This window comes from Podarcis bocagei (genome assembly GCF_964188305.1).
Source record: "Podarcis bocagei genome assembly, chromosome: 1".
Taxonomy (NCBI): domain Eukaryota; kingdom Metazoa; phylum Chordata; class Lepidosauria; order Squamata; family Lacertidae; genus Podarcis; species Podarcis bocagei.
Window position 1 is genome coordinate 117193453 of NC_138125.1, and position 17583 is coordinate 117211035.

At 42.2% G+C, this 17583-nt stretch overlaps 1 protein-coding gene across 4 annotated transcripts in view; it reads left to right on the top strand.

Moving 5' to 3' along the window:
* The window catches only part of CWC22 (CWC22 spliceosome associated protein homolog), a 121828-nt gene that overhangs the window by 77476 nt on the left and 26769 nt on the right, over positions 1-17583 (top strand). Inside the window, exons 1-6 of one of the 4 annotated variants that reach the window (XM_081210895.1) lie at positions 9522-10079; positions 11227-11351; positions 13339-13406; positions 13831-13947; positions 14124-14363; positions 16477-16605. In XM_081210895.1, the coding sequence (XP_081067021.1) occupies positions 11325-11351; positions 13339-13406; positions 13831-13947; positions 14124-14363; positions 16477-16605 (581 nt within the window). In that variant the 5' untranslated portion in view covers positions 9522-10079; positions 11227-11324. Of the gene's footprint in view, positions 1-9521; positions 10080-10148; positions 10265-11093; positions 11112-11226; positions 11352-13338; positions 13407-13830; positions 13948-14123; positions 14364-16476; positions 16606-17583 lie in introns of those variants that run through there. The other 3 variants (XM_081210896.1, XM_081210897.1, XM_081210898.1) reach the window with 3 other exon arrangements.

Below are 17583 nucleotides of genomic sequence, written 5' to 3' on the forward strand. Positions count from 1 at the left end.
AAGCATGTGCAGGGAGATTTGTTTTCCGTTATGCACAGCATTAATTGCACGCAGTACTGTTTCTATTCCGCTGCAGTCCAACTTCCACCAAAAACTACATTATTCATCTTGCTGTCCACTGCTGCAAAATTACATAAATTATGTTGTCATTAACTTATTCAAGTCCATCAACCCCATTCATTTCAGTGTAAAGGAAACTCAATGAAAATAGGTGGCGGGGCATAATTACATATCATTTGTAGGCTGAAAGCAACAACAGCAAAGACAAGTCATATTTACTGGATTGATCTTTGGAACAAATAAGAGAACATCTTCTCTTTCTCTCTCTCTCGGAATTGGGAGAGGCTGTGTGGGTGTTGGACTGGTGTCCAGGCAAGTAATTGAAGGAGAACCATGGCTCAGTAGTACAGCATAGGAAGAGATTCCTGGTTCACTGCCTAGCAGTGGCGTAGCGTGGGGGGTGCAGGGGGGGCCGGCCGCACCAGGCGCAACATCTGGGGGTTAGGGTTAGGGGGCGCAAATCCACGGGTTAGGGGGCGCAAATTACTTGCCTTGCCCCGGGTGCTGACAACCCACGCTACGCCACTGCTGCCTAGCATCTTAGATAGGGCTGGGAGGGACCCCTGCCCAATATCCTGGAAACCCATTGCCAGACAGTGTCAGCAATACTTGGTTAAATGGACCAAAGATCTTCTTCAGTATACGGCATCTTCCTGTGTCCTAGAAACACTTCAAGACAGAAAGCTTGTTAAGTCACAAGATTTAGGCCAAATTAAACACTCAGGCCCCACATGGCCATTAAAATTGCTTTTGCATAGCAACAGTCTAGCAAAGAAGGGAGAGGAATGTTATTTGCAAGTTTTACCAACAGCCTGGAGAGTCTCCTTTCCAATGCCAACACACACTGTCATGCATAAAGGGTTTTCATCAGCAGCTTCCGTTGAAAGTGGTAACATATCGAAGAGCCTTGAGTAACACATCAATCAACCAGCCAAGAAAAAGTGATCCATTTGGCCATCTCCCTGTTTCTTACTAGCAGATCAAAACATTTCAATTTAGGAAGGCCTTTGCAAAGGTGTGTTACTGACTGATTAAATACTGCTTGCTGGTTTTGGATTACATATTGGATGCTGCTAATTTGTCCTTTTTATAAAGTAACTTTTATAGCTTTATTTAGTATTTGGTTTTGGGGGTGGGGGTTTTGTAGGTTTTTTTTTGTAATTTCGTATTTTTAACGCTACCTCGAGCACTTTGGAGCAGAAAGAGTAAAGGCATGGAGTGCCATTCAAGTCATATTTACTCATAAGTAATCTAACTGTATTTGATTGGACCCAGGTAAGAGTGGATAGCATCACGTAATAGGGTCACTTCAATTCTTGTTGTTAGATATGACCACCCCCCCAATTCCTAACCTTTATTAAGCTATTCTTTCCAAGAAGGGAGTAATATAACTCTCCAGTTTCAATCCATTAAAAATCTTGCAGCTGCAGATAGGATGCTTTATTTATGATAGGTGGCATATAGTTCAGCAGCATCAGTACTGGATTCTAAGGGAACTTAATATTTCAATATTTTTGTTATTATTCTAATAATCATTTTCCGGTATTTGGGGAAACTGGGCCAAATCTAACAAAATAAATTTCAACAGGAAAAATGTAAGTTTCTACACTTAGGCAGGAAGAACCAGCTGCACAAATATAAGGTGGGGGATGCCTGACTTGCTAGTAGTACATATAATAAGGATCTAGAGTTCTTAGTAGACCACAAGCTTAACATGAATCAACAGTGTGATGCAGCAGCAAAAAATGCTAACGCTCTACTAGGCTACATCAACTGTAGTGCCCAGATCAAGGAAAGTCAGTCCTGCTCTATTCTGCTTTGGTCAGGCCACACCCAGAGTACTGTGTCCAGTTCTGGGCACCAAAATTTAAGAAAGAGATTGACATGCTGGAATGTGTGCAGAGGGGGGCAGCCAAGATAATCAAGGGTCTGGAAAACAAGCCTTATGAGGAATGGTTGAGGGAGTTAGGTATGTTTAGCCTGGTAAGGAGGAGACTGAGAGATATAATAACCATCATCAAATATCTCAAGGGCTGTCACATGGAAGATGGAGCAAGGTTGTTTTCTCCTGCTCTGGAGGCTAGGACCCAAACCAATGGATTCGAGTTACAAGGAAGGAGAGTCTGACTAAACATCAGGAAGAAGTTTCTGATGGCAAGAGCTGTTCGACAGTGCAACAGTCTCCCTCGGGAGCTTGTGGGTTCTCCTTCCTTGGAGGTTTTTAGTAGAGGGTGGATGGACATCTGTCATAGGTGCTTCAGCTGAGAGTGCAGGGGGTTGAATTAGATGGCCCTTAGGCCCTTCTTGCTCTGCAATTCTATGATACTATGTAGACCACGTGGCAATATGTTCTGTTTCTTCTTGCTCTGCAATTCTATGATACTATGTAGACCACGTGGCAATATGTTCTGTTTTTTGCATATTTTTTGAATACAATTAACTTAATACACCAATAATTACAGGAGTCAGTTGCCACTGTATCATAGCTTTGAAACAATGTTGTCAGAGCTGCTCCCCGATCCTAGCTCACAGAGGATCACGCTAGCCAGCGTTCACTTTATAAAAGTCTTTATTGAGTTACAGTTTCCATTCTCAAGCTGCTGCGGGCAGCTCTACGTCTTATGGGTTAGACCGGCGAAGCTCCGTCTGAGTCTACGCCCCCTGTACACCAGCTTAATACCCTAGCCTTACTCCACCTTTTCCGCCTGACCGTTCTTCTCTGGGTCCCTCTGCCCCCCGTGGTCTCTTCCTTCCTGGACTCTTCTGACGCTGACCCCCCGGACCCTTCTGTCTCCTTGCGTCGGGCTTTAGGACCTGGCTCCCTTTCCGGGCTGCTTACTGCGCCACCTTCCTGTGCATTTGAACTTGGCGCGCGCGCCCAACCTTCCACTTTCCGCTTAACCGTTTCTTCGCTCCCCGATGGAGGTGTGGCCACTCCTGACTCATGCCCTCCCCTCTGCTGCGAGCTGCCAGAGCTCGGTACCTGGCGCCCTTCCTCTCCACTACGCTCTGTTGGTGACGCTGGCCCCGATCTCCAACTGCTGCCCTCTGAGCCCCCTCTGGACCCTTCTTCCTGGGGTGTCCCCCTAGGCTCCCCCCTTGCTCTGGCCACTGGCGCTCCTTTCTGTGAATCTTCTGATTCACTGGAAAGACTCGGAGATCTCGGGTCGTCGTCATCACTCATCTTTTCTTCGGCCTCCTCCCCCTCACTCTCTGTTTCCTCCCTTGCCCTCGCCTCTGCTCCTGAACCCCTGACAAATGTTCTCTTACATTTGTGTTCAGCAACGATTTGTGGTCCTTTCCCTATTATTTCTCCTGCACGTCCATGTTTTGTGTTGTTCCCTATGACCTGAGCCCTCCTTATCATGTATTATTTTACGTATTCCTGTTCCCTATCATACTTTAGCAAGAGGTTATATATCCTATATAATTGGTATTTGCCTTTCTTTATGACTGCATTTTCAATCTCCCTTATAAATCTTAATACTGTACAGTGGTGCCCCGCAAGACGAAATTAATTCGTTCCGCAATTTTTGTCGTCTAGCGAATTTTTCGTCTTGCGAAGCACGAAATCCCATAGGAATGCATTGAAAATCAATTAATGCGTTCCTATGGTCAAAAAAAGTCGAAACAAAGCCAAATTTGGTACAACAACAGTTTATTAACTGCTCTTTAAAGTCACACATACTGTAAAGAGCAGTTCAAAAATTGAAGGGAAAATAAATTAACTTTATAAACAAAACATGTCTTTGTTTTTAGACAAAGGAAACAAAGCCGCGAGACGTTTTCGTCTTGCGAAGCAAGCCCATAGGGAAATTTCGTCTTGCGAGGCAAATCGAAAACGGAAAAACCTTTCGTCTAGCGAGTTTTTTGTCTTGCGAGGCATTCGTCTTGCGAGGTACCACTGTATTTCAGATTTGGAAATATCCGTACCAACGTATCTTATCGTTCTGTATTGCTTCTTTGACCACTGAAAATAGAATCGTTGTTGAATTGTTGTGTGCAGGCACAGAAAGCAGTGCACCAGGTCAAGCATGATCTATTTCTTCCATGCGGCTGCGTCCCTAGAGTTGCTCATGTTACTCTGTATAAAGGAACTGACAAACATCCAATCTGTCCTGGGTGCTTGCATATGTGCCTGTAAGGAAGCTTGAAATTATATTTCATCTTCTTAAGCAATTTAGGAAGAATTTTCAGGATTTGGATTTCAAACAAATTTTTGGATGATATCATTCCTAGGCAATGACAAGTAATATCAGAACTCATTACTTAAAGATAGAAAATATCTATGGGTTACCCTTTTGTACATATATTGTTTACTCTTTAAAGGTTTTATGGTGGGGGGGGGAGACAGAGATTACTTTTAATCAACTTTTAAACCTCATTTGAAAAAGTACTCGTTTAATACATTCTCGCTAAACTTCTAAGAATCCGTGGTGGGATTTGTTGTTTGTATTTTTCCATGTTCTGTGCAATTTCTTTGCAAGGGCAGATGAAAAGCATAATCTATAATGTCTCTGAAGTAGTGGGAAAATTGCTTGCGCTTCAGTGGCAATCAAGATGCAGAATCAAATAAATTATAGGCACTGATTGGAGACAAGGCAGACCACTTTAGAAATCTGCACTTTGCAGTGAATTTTAATGGTCCCGTTCGACTCCCTGCTGGATCAAACCAAAGACCCATCTAGTCCAGCATTCTGCTCCCACAATGGCCAACCACAATGCCATATAGTGACATAAGATACTGATTTCTATTGAGTCAAACCATTGGCCCATCTAACTCAGTACTGTCTACACTGACCAGCAGCACCTCCTCTGAGCTTCAGGCAGGGTTCTTTAATCTGGGGATTCCAGGAATTGAAGCTGAGACCTTCTGCAAGCAATAGAGATTATCTACCAATGTGTTGTCCGGCTTGTGTTCCACAGCAACTGGCATTCAGAGGCAATATATATGCCATCAATGACTGGTAGCTACTGATAGCCTTATCCTCTGTAGCTTTGCTTTCAGACTGTACAGCAGGGTCTTTTGAAAGTGAATGAATATACAGACAGGGAACAGACATGACACAGCTGAGACTGCTTTGCAGACATCTGATTTGTGGGGAGCAGGTCTGGTGGCCACCTTTGTCAGGGTTGTAGGTTTGAGCCCCACGTTGGGCGAAATATTCCTGTTCTGCAGGGGATTGAACTAGATGGCCCTCATGGTTCCTTTTCAACTCTACAATTCTTTGAATCCTGGCAGGACAGAATGAGCAGAAAACCAACAGGTAAAGTTTTTCCCATTCCACATGCCCTTTCCAGATGAAAATACAGCTATTTCAACTATAGTTGGTAGAACCTTAAGTGCAACCTTCACCGTCCTGACATAATTTGGGCTCAAACTATCAGCTTGGATTTCTCTTGAACTGAGGCAAGCTCATTCAAATCTGAAAACAGCTGTGTTGCGTCAAAAATATTGCTTCCTCCGCCCTCATTGATCATGTAATATTTCAGCTGTCAAAACATTTAACTCCAAGCCACCAAGTGAATCATCAAAACAGACAGGACATTAACTAGACAGTCATGTGAGGTTAGAGACCAAAAATGGTTAACTGCCTTTACCTGAATCTTCATGCTCATCCCCACAGTGCAATGCTCCCTAGTTTAAAGGCAGCAAATGCAGATAATGTTTAGAGTTCTCCAAAATTGCTCTGCAAGAAATATTCATTTTTCTTGCCCCATGCTGCGAACAGGTGTCCACAGATATAGGGCCATATGGCCATCAGTGAAGCAATTTCATTTCCCAATAAGGATTTCCTGCTTGGTGTGTGGGTGAGAGAGAAACATACAGTGTTACCAAGCTGTCCAATCCAACGTCAGAGAAAAAAGGAACAAACAATCTCATGAAAAAACCGTAAGGACATAACAGTAGCCCAGGATGGTATGTTGTGACTGATTGTGAATCTTCCTTTCAAGAACTGATCATAGTTTATATGGGATTTTCAATCCAGCCACTGATGAGGTTAGTCAATGGGAAGGAAGCATAAGTAGCTATAATTAGCTTTACTATGAGTTATCTAGAAAGAAAAATAAATTATCATTTGCAAGTAGGTCACCAAGCACCAGCTGTAACCATGATTTTTACGTGACAACATTGTTCATCCTCCAAGTTCCTAAATTCTCAGGGATGAGGGACCCAACAAACTGCACTGGCTCTATTCAAATACAGTATCTTGAGGTTGCCTCATGCAAATCTGGCTCACTGAACACCCTAAAAGCTGGACAGTCAGTATTCATCCCAAAGGTGCAGCGCTAAACTGGTACAGACAAACCTGGATTGTTCTAATGCTTCTTAAGTTGCTGCTGCATAGGGGTCCATGGCTGCCCTCACCAAAGCAGAACAAGCTCCTTACATAAGAACCAGCACAATACAACCATTTCTCCTGCAGCATTGTCATCATCACAATACTTGGTAGAGACTGACCAGTAGTCTTCTTACACTATCACATGAGACCTTTATGCCTCATCACTGCTTGCTCATAAGCTCCCATTTAATTCAACAAAACTGAACCCATTATGCAGAATTATTGATATTTGTTTATTCATTTACAGTCTTTATCGCATTCCCTGTCACTGCCCTCTGGCATATGCGACTTCCCATTTCACAGAGAGCTGTAACTTCCCTGCTAGAATAGCTGTAACTTCCCTGCTAGAATAGAAGGTTGTTATTCAGCCAGCCAATGCTATTTTAAAATTGCATAGAAGCACTCTCTTCCTTTTAAAAATGCACAAGTCAATTCTGCATTCAGTTACATCAGCATAAATCAGGGGTGAGGGCATTATCCTGATAAGTCAGATCTACTCTGGTATAAAATCAGCAGAAAGGTCAGAAACATTGGGATTAAATGACACAAAGGATTGAAGATAAAATGGGAACCTGTTTTAATTCCAGGGCACCATTTCAAAAGTAAGCTATTAACCATCTAACTGCAGCTCCACCAGCCTGTGGGAGTGACCTGATGTTTCATTAAGGACGAACAAAGTCATTTTGTTTCATTTCAAATTTACTTTAAGTAAATTTACTTAAAGCATCACAGTTAAAAACCAAGACACAAACTAGCAGAATGGTACATTTTATGTTACAGAATGGTGTTTGCCTTTCAATCTGTTCCGAAAACATCTGGCTCTGAGTAAGATTATGTCCTTCTGTCAGAATATTTGATTTGACGTGACACAGTACCAGGTGGTAGGGCCAAACTCATGTTAATACAACATGATTTAAATAGGTTAACATGGCAAATTCTATATTAATGCATTTCTGTTATCCCCTGAAGAAGCATGTATCATACATCAGAGCACACTGTTTTCATATCAAATAAACACAGCACTGGACTGTAGAAAATCCAAGAAGCAGCAAGTGTGTTGAGCTTCCTGTTCCTCTGGATCTTTATTTTGTCTGAAACAGAATTATCATATGTTCCCCATACCTGGAATATGGTCATCTCCTATGACAATTCTATATAAATCAAGATGGAGGTGCAGAGGAACAGGAAGCACAATACACTTGCACTTCCTGTTCCTTCTGAAACACCATCTCACTGAAAACGACTGAAGCTCAAGGCCAACTGTACCACACAGAGAGCTCCAGTTTCCCTGGTTGCCTTGCGTGCTAAGGTCACCTAGGTAAGTGGAAGGCAAATGCTCTCATCTGGATACTAGATAATGGAGCTGTCAACATGACTAGTTAAATGAGCAGCACTGAGTTTTTTAATACTGCAAGCCATTTTAAAGGTCTTCAAGTGGAACAGTAGACTATAAATAAAGAATATTAGTATAAAGAATATACTCTGTCCACAGGCATTCAGGAGCATTTAGTTATGAATAACTATGAGGTTATACAGTTGACCGGAACATACAACATGCAGATGGCCATCCCCATACTAAGAAGCTGATTTATTAATTTACATTATATCCCACCTTTTCCCTCAAACTGAGATTCAAGACAAATACACCTTGTCTCTATCGCACAAACATCTAAATCAGAGATGGGGAGCTTGTGGTCCTCCAGACATTGTTGGACTCCCATAATCCATGACCACTGGATGTGTTGCTTGTAGCTTATGGTCACAGGTTCCCCATCCCTGATCTCAGAGTGTGCATCTGACTAATATGGCACCATACGGTGCACATCTTGCAATTTCTCACAATGCAGGTGCTGAGATATATTTTTAATTATCCATAGCATATTGTGGAATAATTAGGTTTTATACAAAGCAGAACTAAGTAGACCTTGCATTGTGAAAGCAGAAAGATTTCTGTTTGCATAATGGAGTATTTACCTGCTCTCTTCACGCCACATCACCCTAAATCTGTCCTGGGGATTCCCCCAACCCTCTGGAGCAGATTTGGGGATGTGGGGGACACATCATTCTGCTCACACAAATATTTTGCTGAATATCACCCACTATATTATTCTAGTATATTTTTCAGCCTGAAGAAACACCCGTTTGATTTTTAAAATCAACGGAGGTAAGGTTTTTACATAGGAAAAGAATACAAAATACAGCAGAAATAATAGGACCTTTAGCAAATAGCAAAAGTGGAAAAGGTGGCTTTTGGCTTTCATCCTTGGTTTGTCCTTGAAAGATCAGTCGCTATGGCTGAGCAGAATTTTTGTGTAGGTTTTAGAAAAACAAATCCAGAGCTTATTAAAATATGTGGATAAGCAAAACTTGCACATTTCTAGGTGCTAGGAAATGTTTTGCCACTGCTGACTTCAGTAAAGTGAACTGGGCTTGTACTGGTAAATATGAGGTCAGAGAAATACAACTATAGGACAGGCACATTTATGCATTCTGCTGTCACAAAATAATTTTGCAAATGAATCTTTTTCCTCTCTAAGTCAGATTTCTATAGACAGTTTCTACAGATGCTTTCTGTATATACCCACAGCATATTTGGTCTCGCCTTTCAGAAAGAAACTGCAAAGGGTAGCATTCTTGTAGTGAAAGAGCCTGCTGCATCATCAGCAAAACGGGTTATAGCTATAGCATCTAAGCAGACGGTTGTTATATTTCCTCCTATGAGATAGGTGTTAAAACAGCGCTTCTGCCAGGCTGTTGAATTGGGGCAATTTCATCAACAACTCACTGTGTTTAAATAAAAATGCTAATTAGCAACCCCAGCATATTCAGCACAAACAACTTGTTCGAAAAACAGCTCATTGAAAGGATAGTTATCATTCTTTTATTATTCTTGTTATTTCTGTTGATTATTATCTGCAGTTCAGATTAGACATGGGGCTTTTGGGGCTACGGGTCCTCCCCCTCCCGGCGAGCCTGGTTGCAAAATGTTAAGATGGCAACCTTTTTTTTTTTTTTACTTTAAAGTATGAAATATAAATGGAACAAAAATAAAGTCTTAACACTGACTTAACATACTTTTGAAGCCCAGCGCTTTGCCATGTTTACCATTGTCTCTGAGGCAAAGTCACAGGCTGCTAACCTAAGAATTATGCTTAAATGGGAATTGACGCTTAAATGAGAATAAGCCCTGTAGAGCATATCATGGGTCTTAAGTCTGGGGTTGCCACACCTGTGGGCACAATGGCACCCTCGCGGATTCGTACAACTTGACAGGTGCAACGCCCCAAGGAATGCTGGGAAACGTGGCCGACGCCGCCGGCAAAGGATGCCGGGAACTGTAGCTTCATTAAGAGCCGCTCGAGAAGATCCACCTTCGCTGTTAACAGCCGACTTGGTGACGTCAGCGCCCGCCTCCCCCCCCTCCCCAAAGGTTCCCGCGCGGGGCCGGAATATCTCCTCATAAAACGGGTACCGCTCTAACTAAACGTTCATAGATAGATAGATAAATAGATAGCTAGATATAGATATCCCAAGAGGAGGAGAAAGAAGCCCAACGGCTCCTCCCCGCCTCACCCGCGCGCCCGGAAGTCTCGCTCGGGCCAGGCCCGCGAGGCAGAGGAAGTGACGTCGTGGCCCTATATGGGCGCATGTTATGGTGGAACCCGTGAGGCAGAGGTAAGTTTTAAGGAAGGGGAGCGGGGCGGGAGGGAGGGTAGACTTCTCCTCTCACACCCCTCCCCTTAGAATCTTCGGTTCTGCTCCGTTCCATCCCCCCCCTCCGATTTATCGCGGGAACGGCGAGGGGGGGGGGAAGGATGGCGCGTTCCTCTCGGCCGCCGCTCTTCCTGGCCTTCGATTGGGTAAGGGCGGAAGGCCCGGCTCCTTCGCTTCTCCTCCGACTCCTGGCGGGGCGGCTCTTCTACGACACGCGTGTGGGCCCGCGTTCACACGTGAACGTGCCCAACGAGGCCGGGTCCTGGCGCCTTGTGGGGATTGCCAGCTGGCTGCCTTGTCACCCTGCCACAATGCCTTGTGGGGTTGTGTCAACCGGCTTCTCTCCCTTCAAGGGCAAAAACCAGCTGCCAACTCGTGCTCCCCGTACTGGCGGGCTCGCACCCCCCCCATCTCCCCTTTTTGGGACGGTGGGGTTTGGTGGCCTGCCAGCATCTGGATGGTTATGGGGGCCCCCACTTGAGGTACACACCTTTGTATTTCCACATATGTCACCACCAGCCCCACCTCGGGAAACCTAGAGTTCACACACACACACACACACACACACACACATATAAACTTTACTGATTTTACTGGAGGCTTTTGCAGCTGCTTATTCTTTTGCAGGATCTATATGCCACTTGATCAACAAAACAAAACAATGTTTTATTGCACTTGTTATTTCAGGCTGTATGTTGCCCTAGGCTGCTGCTGCTGCTTCTTTTTTCACAGAAGGGCGGCTTGTAAATGGACCAAAGAAGTACAGCTTTAGTTCTAGTCATGATATTAACAACCGCCCTGTTTTAGAGATACCTGTAGCATATGGCGATAGTGGCTGACAAGTGGCGTAATCTGCATCTTCGTTGTCTTACTTTCCTGTAGGTTAATTACACCCTATAATTGTTCAGATACTTAACTTACAAAACTACAAAGTGATGGTACTGTACTAGCTTCAGAAAGACACTAACCAAATTCATTTGTTGTACAAACCAGGTGATTTAATCTTTGTTAATAGAAATATTAGCTTGTTCAGGTCTGCTTTATTTTCAAAGTGCTCTTTTTAAGAAAGAGCAATTTCAGAAAGTCGCATCTTTTTTCCCTTTTCTAGATGAACTATTTTTTCTGGAAGAATAACAGGATTTCCTCATATTGATTTTTGTACATTGATATTAGTAATTCGGAGCTTGAAGTGGATTGACAGAAAAAATGAAGAGTGGAGTAACACAGATAAATGTAAGTATTTTAAAGAGTATGCTCTATGCTGGCTCCAGGATTTGGGGGCATTCTCAGACAAGACACTTTTCAGTGAGTCCACATCACCTATTCTGCATGGTGGTGCTGTGGCCTAAACCACTAAGCCTCTTGGACTTGCTGATCAGAAGGTTGGCGGTTCGAATCCATGTGACGAGGTGAGCTCCAGTTGCTCTGTCCCAGCTTAAGCACACCAGTGCAAACAGATAAATAGGTACCGCTGTGGTGGGAAGGTAAACAGCATTTCTGTGCGCTCTGGCTTCCGTCATGGAGTCCCATTGCACCAGAAGCGGTTTAGTCATGCTGGCCACATGATCCGGAAAGTTGTCTGTGAACAAACGCCAGCTCCCTCTGCCTAAAGCGAGATGAGCACTGCACCTCATAGTCAAACTCAACTGGACTTAACTATCCAGGGGTCCTTTACTTTTACCTTTTTAGCTGGTGATGGTAACTCCTGCTTTCCAGAGATAGATGGCAGAAGAACCATAGTAGTAACATATATTGGTCGTTAGCTTCCATGTAAAATAGGAAAAGTTGTTCTGTACCAGGTCAGAACATGCAGTAAAGAATTGTCCATGTTGATTGACAGCTTTCTCAACCCTACATGGATACCAGAATTGAACCTGGTGGACCTTTTGCATCCAAAGCATGTGCTCTGCGAATGAGCTGTGACTCTTTCCTCATAGAAGAGCTACATGTATATGTGGTCAATACACATTCTACTTTCACACATAGTGGTGTGAATATTTTCCCCATCACTCTGTAGGTAAGCAGGCATAAGTGAAACAGTTTGAGCCTGTGAAAGCATGTATCGTATGAACAAAAGCTAGCCATTAAGTGTCTTATCTCTTTGTTGCTCTTTGTGTAATATAAAAACGACATTTTGCATGTCTAATATGGATATAGCATTTTGTGGATGGTATACAGATGCAGGGGTAAGAGGGTTTCACAAATAATGGCCTTTCTACCCTGTTCTGTTAAAGGACTCATTTTCTCAATTGGATGCCACCTTTTCTGTTTGGGACTTAGTGAATTGTGAGAATTGAGTTGATATCAAATACTGACAAATACCTGGGTGTGAAGGGGAGTAGGGCAGTACTCCGTGAAGTAGTTCTGTTCCTTCAAGGACTTCTGACTCTGCAACAGAATCTATCTTCCCTCTTTACTCGCTGTGCGTCCCCTAAATCTGTTCTGAGAAACTACTTGGTTGGATGCTGTCCTTTGGTGATATACAGAAACAGCTTGCATAAAATGCTGGTGGCATCACAGCTGGAGTTGCTGTGTCCTGCATTGCACCACTTTTTAAGAAAATACAGTGGCTAGAATCCAAGAAGCCTTCTATCTGAGTGAAAAGGGCTTTTTCTTATAATGGAAGGAGTTGCCTTTTTTAATTTTCAAACTGAAGCCCATTGTCTGGCAGCAAATCCCCCTTCAGAGCATTCACTTCTGACATTCAGAAGACATCTTAAGGCAGCCCTGTTCAGGGAAGTTTTTAACGTGTGATATTTTACTCTATTTTTGGTTTTTATGGAAGCCGCCCAGAGTGGCTGGGGAGGCCCAGCCAGATGGGCGGGGTATAAATAATAAATTATTATTATTATTATTATTATTATTATTATTATTACTACTACTACCAGTTGTCTGGAGCAGCTTTATTGGGGTGTGCAAGGAGCTGCAGTTGGAAAAGTTTTGTTAAGTGACTGGAAGTTGCATACACATTCATTTAGTTTCTATGTAAACTAAGGCTTTTACTTTAATGGGACCAGTACTTTGGAATTCTCTCCCATCAACATAAGTTGTGCACCTATAACTTGATATTTCATATAATGAATGAAATGGTTTTGTTTCTCCAAGCATCTTTAAGAGAAGAGGGTTTGAAAATACTGTTAGAAATAAATGAAATACTGTTCTTAGCATTCTGGCTGGTACTTCTCATCCTTGAAATATCTAATTTATTTTGTATTTAAAGTCTGGTTCTAGTTATGAAAGGAAGGAAGATTACAATCTTCGCCGGAGAAGTTCCTCTCCAGAAGACAGGTATTAACATTTTTTTATGATTAGCTATGTAGCTAACATTTGATAGAAACAGCAACATGGGTGTGGGGAGAAGTATTTTCCTATTATTATAAAAGCTCTGAACCGAATTAAAACAATAGCAGTATTTGGGTTTCAGACTTTTGGGGAATAAGTATCACGTGTCCTCTGTTTTAACCAATGAAAACAAAGATCAGTATCGCAACAGGAAAATAATTTTTGGAGAGAAAGTAAGTTTGAACCAGTTTGAGGATGGCGTGCAAGGGAGAAGAGTTGCTGGGAAACCCTTTGTACTAGCAGGAGTCCTAGTGCTGGCTCCAGCCTCTAGCTTCAAAAGCTGTGTGGTGTCCATAGATACAACAATGTGTGTAGGGGGGAGACTTTGTTTTTAAATAGCTGCTAACTTTTGCTCTCAATCTATGCATAGGCACATGGAACGTCAAAGGTCTCAGTCACCGCAAGGCAGAACTCATTCAGATTACAGGAGATCTGACCAAAAACATTCCGAAAGGGGACGTTATGGAGACAAATACACTGAGTCAAGGTGAATGTCTGGAGCTGCTAAAAACAAACACTAAAATGTTCAGGTTGCAGTTGGTTGCTTCTGTTCTCTAACGTGATTTATAAACAAAATTAAAGCTACAGCATGTTACATACTAATGTATGTGATTGTCAGCTGTTTCTGTACTTAATAAATCTTTGGAATTTTCTGTCTATTAGTGGGAGAGAGAGGCATGAAAGAGAGAGGGAGTCTGACTGGAGAAAGTACCGAAGATCCCCTTCGCCCGACAGAAGAAATGCGGCTGAGAGAGCAACACCACAGGGCTCTCTTTCTCATGAGGAACCCCCTCCAAAGAAGAAGAAAGAGGATTTGGATCCAATTCTCACCCGCACTGGGGGTGCCTACATTCCTCCAGCCAAGCTTCGGATGATGCAAGCACAAATCACTGATAAAAATAGGTGGGTCAAACAAACACATTTCACATTTGTGCTTAACTGATGAATAGTATTGGGCAAGATATTATTTAAAGGTGGGGAGAAAAACAAAACAGTATAAGATTTAGTACTTCCTCCTTGTCTCTCTGACACACATATACATACATACCCCTTTGGTGCAACATCATGCCCATTGAAAAGTTCAGAATTAAAAAGTTTGCCATAATTTTGTGACATTCTGGTTGGTCCTAATAAAGATACTGCTCAGCTGTCGACTGGGGAATTTTTAACCGGCCCTGCCCAAGAAACTTGTAGAAATTGGCTAACCAGGAGCTGCCATCTTAGAGGGAAGAGACAGAACTGAGATGGCAAGGTTGGCTGCAGACTTGCTGAGCAGACCTATTGAAATGAGTAATGACCCAGTCACTTCAGTGAGTTTACTCTGACAAGGGTGGCGCTGTGGTCTAAACCACTGAGCCTCTTGAGCTTGTCGATTAAAAGTTCGAATCCCTGTGACAGGGTGAGCTCCCGTTGCTCTGTCCCAGCTCCTGCCAACCTAGCAGTTTTAAAGCATGCCAGTGCAAATAGATAAATAGGTACTGCTGCGGTGGGGAGGTAAATGGCATTTCCGTGCGCTCTGGTTTCTGTCACGGTGTTTTGTTGCGCCAGAAGCGGTTAAGTCATGGCTAGCCACATGACCTGTGGACAAACGCTGGCTCCCTCAGCCTGAAAGCAAGATGAGTGCCGCACCCCATAGTTGCCTTTGACTGGACTTTACCTTCTGACTAACTTTGGATCCAGCCCTCAAGAAGGTGCGGAGAGAGCAGGGTGGTAACCCAGCTGCAAGTTAGCCTGAGTGGCGGCAGAGATGTTTGTTGTGTGCTGAGAGGGACCTTTTTGGCCTCTGAAGTGTGAAATGTTAAGACGGTTTAACTTTATTTCGAAGTCACCTTAGGAGTTTCAGATAACCCCAAAACAAACCTGTGTATCTCCTTTTTTAAAAACAATTTTTTTATTCAAAATTAAAACAAAACATATTATCCAGAAACATATCATCCTTATTTCCCTCCCCCCATTTTTCCTCCCTCCCCCCCTCCCTACACCCCCACCCCCGACTTCCCTCAGTTCCAGTCCTTGATTTCTCTAGAAATGCTGTTTTCTGCATGTTACAAAGTTGTATAGATCCTCAAACTATTTAGCTGATTATTATCAATAAAAAGTTTGTGAATGTTTATTCAAAGCCAGCCAAGGAGTCCAGTTCACTTTGTTGCGTCTTCAAATACTTTGTAAAGGGTTCCCATTCATCTTTAAAGTCACAGTTATCCTCTGTGTATCTCAAAATTGCTCATTCTTTGGAACTTTTGACTTTACTTTTTGGTACCTGCTAAAAATAGTTCTGTTTAATCAAGCCTATCCAGACATATAGAAGCTGTTACATGTTTTAATCTTGTTTTAGCATATTGTTGATACAAATTGAATGTTTTAAATGTTTGTCGGAAATTATTTTTTGCTGATACGTTATTGTTTTATTATTTTTGTAAATGGCTTTGAGGTTTTATTACAATCGAGCGGTGTGGAAATGTTACGAAATAAATGACAAATGCTTTAGGTTCTGGCGTTCGTCACATGAGAATAAAACCAAAGCCTTAAATAGAGTTCATAGAATCATAGACTGTTGAGTTGGAAGGGACCAACCCCCTGGATCTCAGGAATCTTTTGCCCCTTGCGGGGCTCGAACCCACAATCCTGAGGTTAAGAGTCTCATTCTCTACCGACTGAGCTATCCTAGCTGCTGGGAGTCCTGATTTGTTCTGGAACATGCCAACCATATGTGTGAGGCACACTGGGGTGACATGAAAATGGGAAAAGTTGCCCTTTCTGGTTGTCTCTTGTCATGGTTTTCTTATTCTGATTATTGCAAAAGACAGATCACTATTCGGTGGTGTAACTATTCTGAAAATCATTTATTCTGGTAAAATTGAAGTGAAAGGAGGCAGGTGGATATTTATTTTTGCACACCATTCTTGCAATACGCTAACTGAAAAGTGCTATTGCATATTTGGTATTCTACCTGAACAAGCAAATACATTCCTTTCTTGTTCTCTTGATTTTTATCAATGATTTGTTTTGAAAACAGTTTAGCATATCAAAGGATGAGTTGGGAAGCGCTGAAGAAATCCATCAATGGTCTCGTCAACAAGGTGAACGTTTCAAATATTGAGAATATTATCCATGAGCTTCTTCAGGAAAATATTGTCAGAGGGAGGTAAGCATCACGTTCTTGATATGTAGTCTTCTGCTCATCTGAGAGTTATTGATTGTCTCAAGTCACTTGTTAGAAGTAGTCTGATACTCTCTTGGTCAGCTGCTGTTTGAGTCATGTTAGGATTTTCATTTTAAATATGAATGACTTGTTGAGGGTTTGCAGAATGATCAAAGTATAATCCTATGCAGACTTACCAGGGAGTAAGTCCTTTTGAACTTAGAAGGTTTTGATCATATTTGTTTTTAGAGGCTTTTTCACTCATGAAAAATTTGATGTATGGTTGAAACCAGGTTTTCCGAAGCAAACGTACCAAGTGATTTCTATTTGTGTGTTGCATAATTATTATTTTTAAAAGATTTTGCTTTTTTTCTAATTGAGAATTTTGCTGCAAAACTTTAGGAAATAAGTTTTCATCTTGTTATAGTTATTTTTTTTAAGAAAAATAAGTTATTAAATATTTTCTTGGTTTACAAAAGTGCATGCCTTGTCTCTTTTTCAGGTTGTAGAATCTTTCTTTTACATTTGAAGTGAGACGTTAATGTCGTATACAGAATAAAGTTGGGGGGAAGAGAGAAGGGTGGGGTGGTAATACTTGGTGTATATGTAGGGTTTTTAATTTCAGCTTCACTTAGGTAGGTTCTCGCTCTATTCATTATATTTCCTTGGTAGTAAGAGAGGTTGAGGGAGTTTTCTGATCCATGGTAATGAGCATAGTTTGTGGTCACTAGAGCGCCTAGGGTAGGAACCGTTACTGTTTTGGCTACATTATATTTTACAAAAAGAAAGAAACGTGAAGATGTCAAGAATGAACTGGGGCTTTCTGCATGCAAAGCATTACCATTTAAGTGTGCCATGCATTGCAAAGTTTACTGTGTTAAACTGTTTGGGTTTTCCTTCGATATAAGCCAGCAGTGCTGGCCTGCTGACTGCTCCTGGATCACTGTAGATTGAGGGACCAGTTGGTGTGAACTATAAATT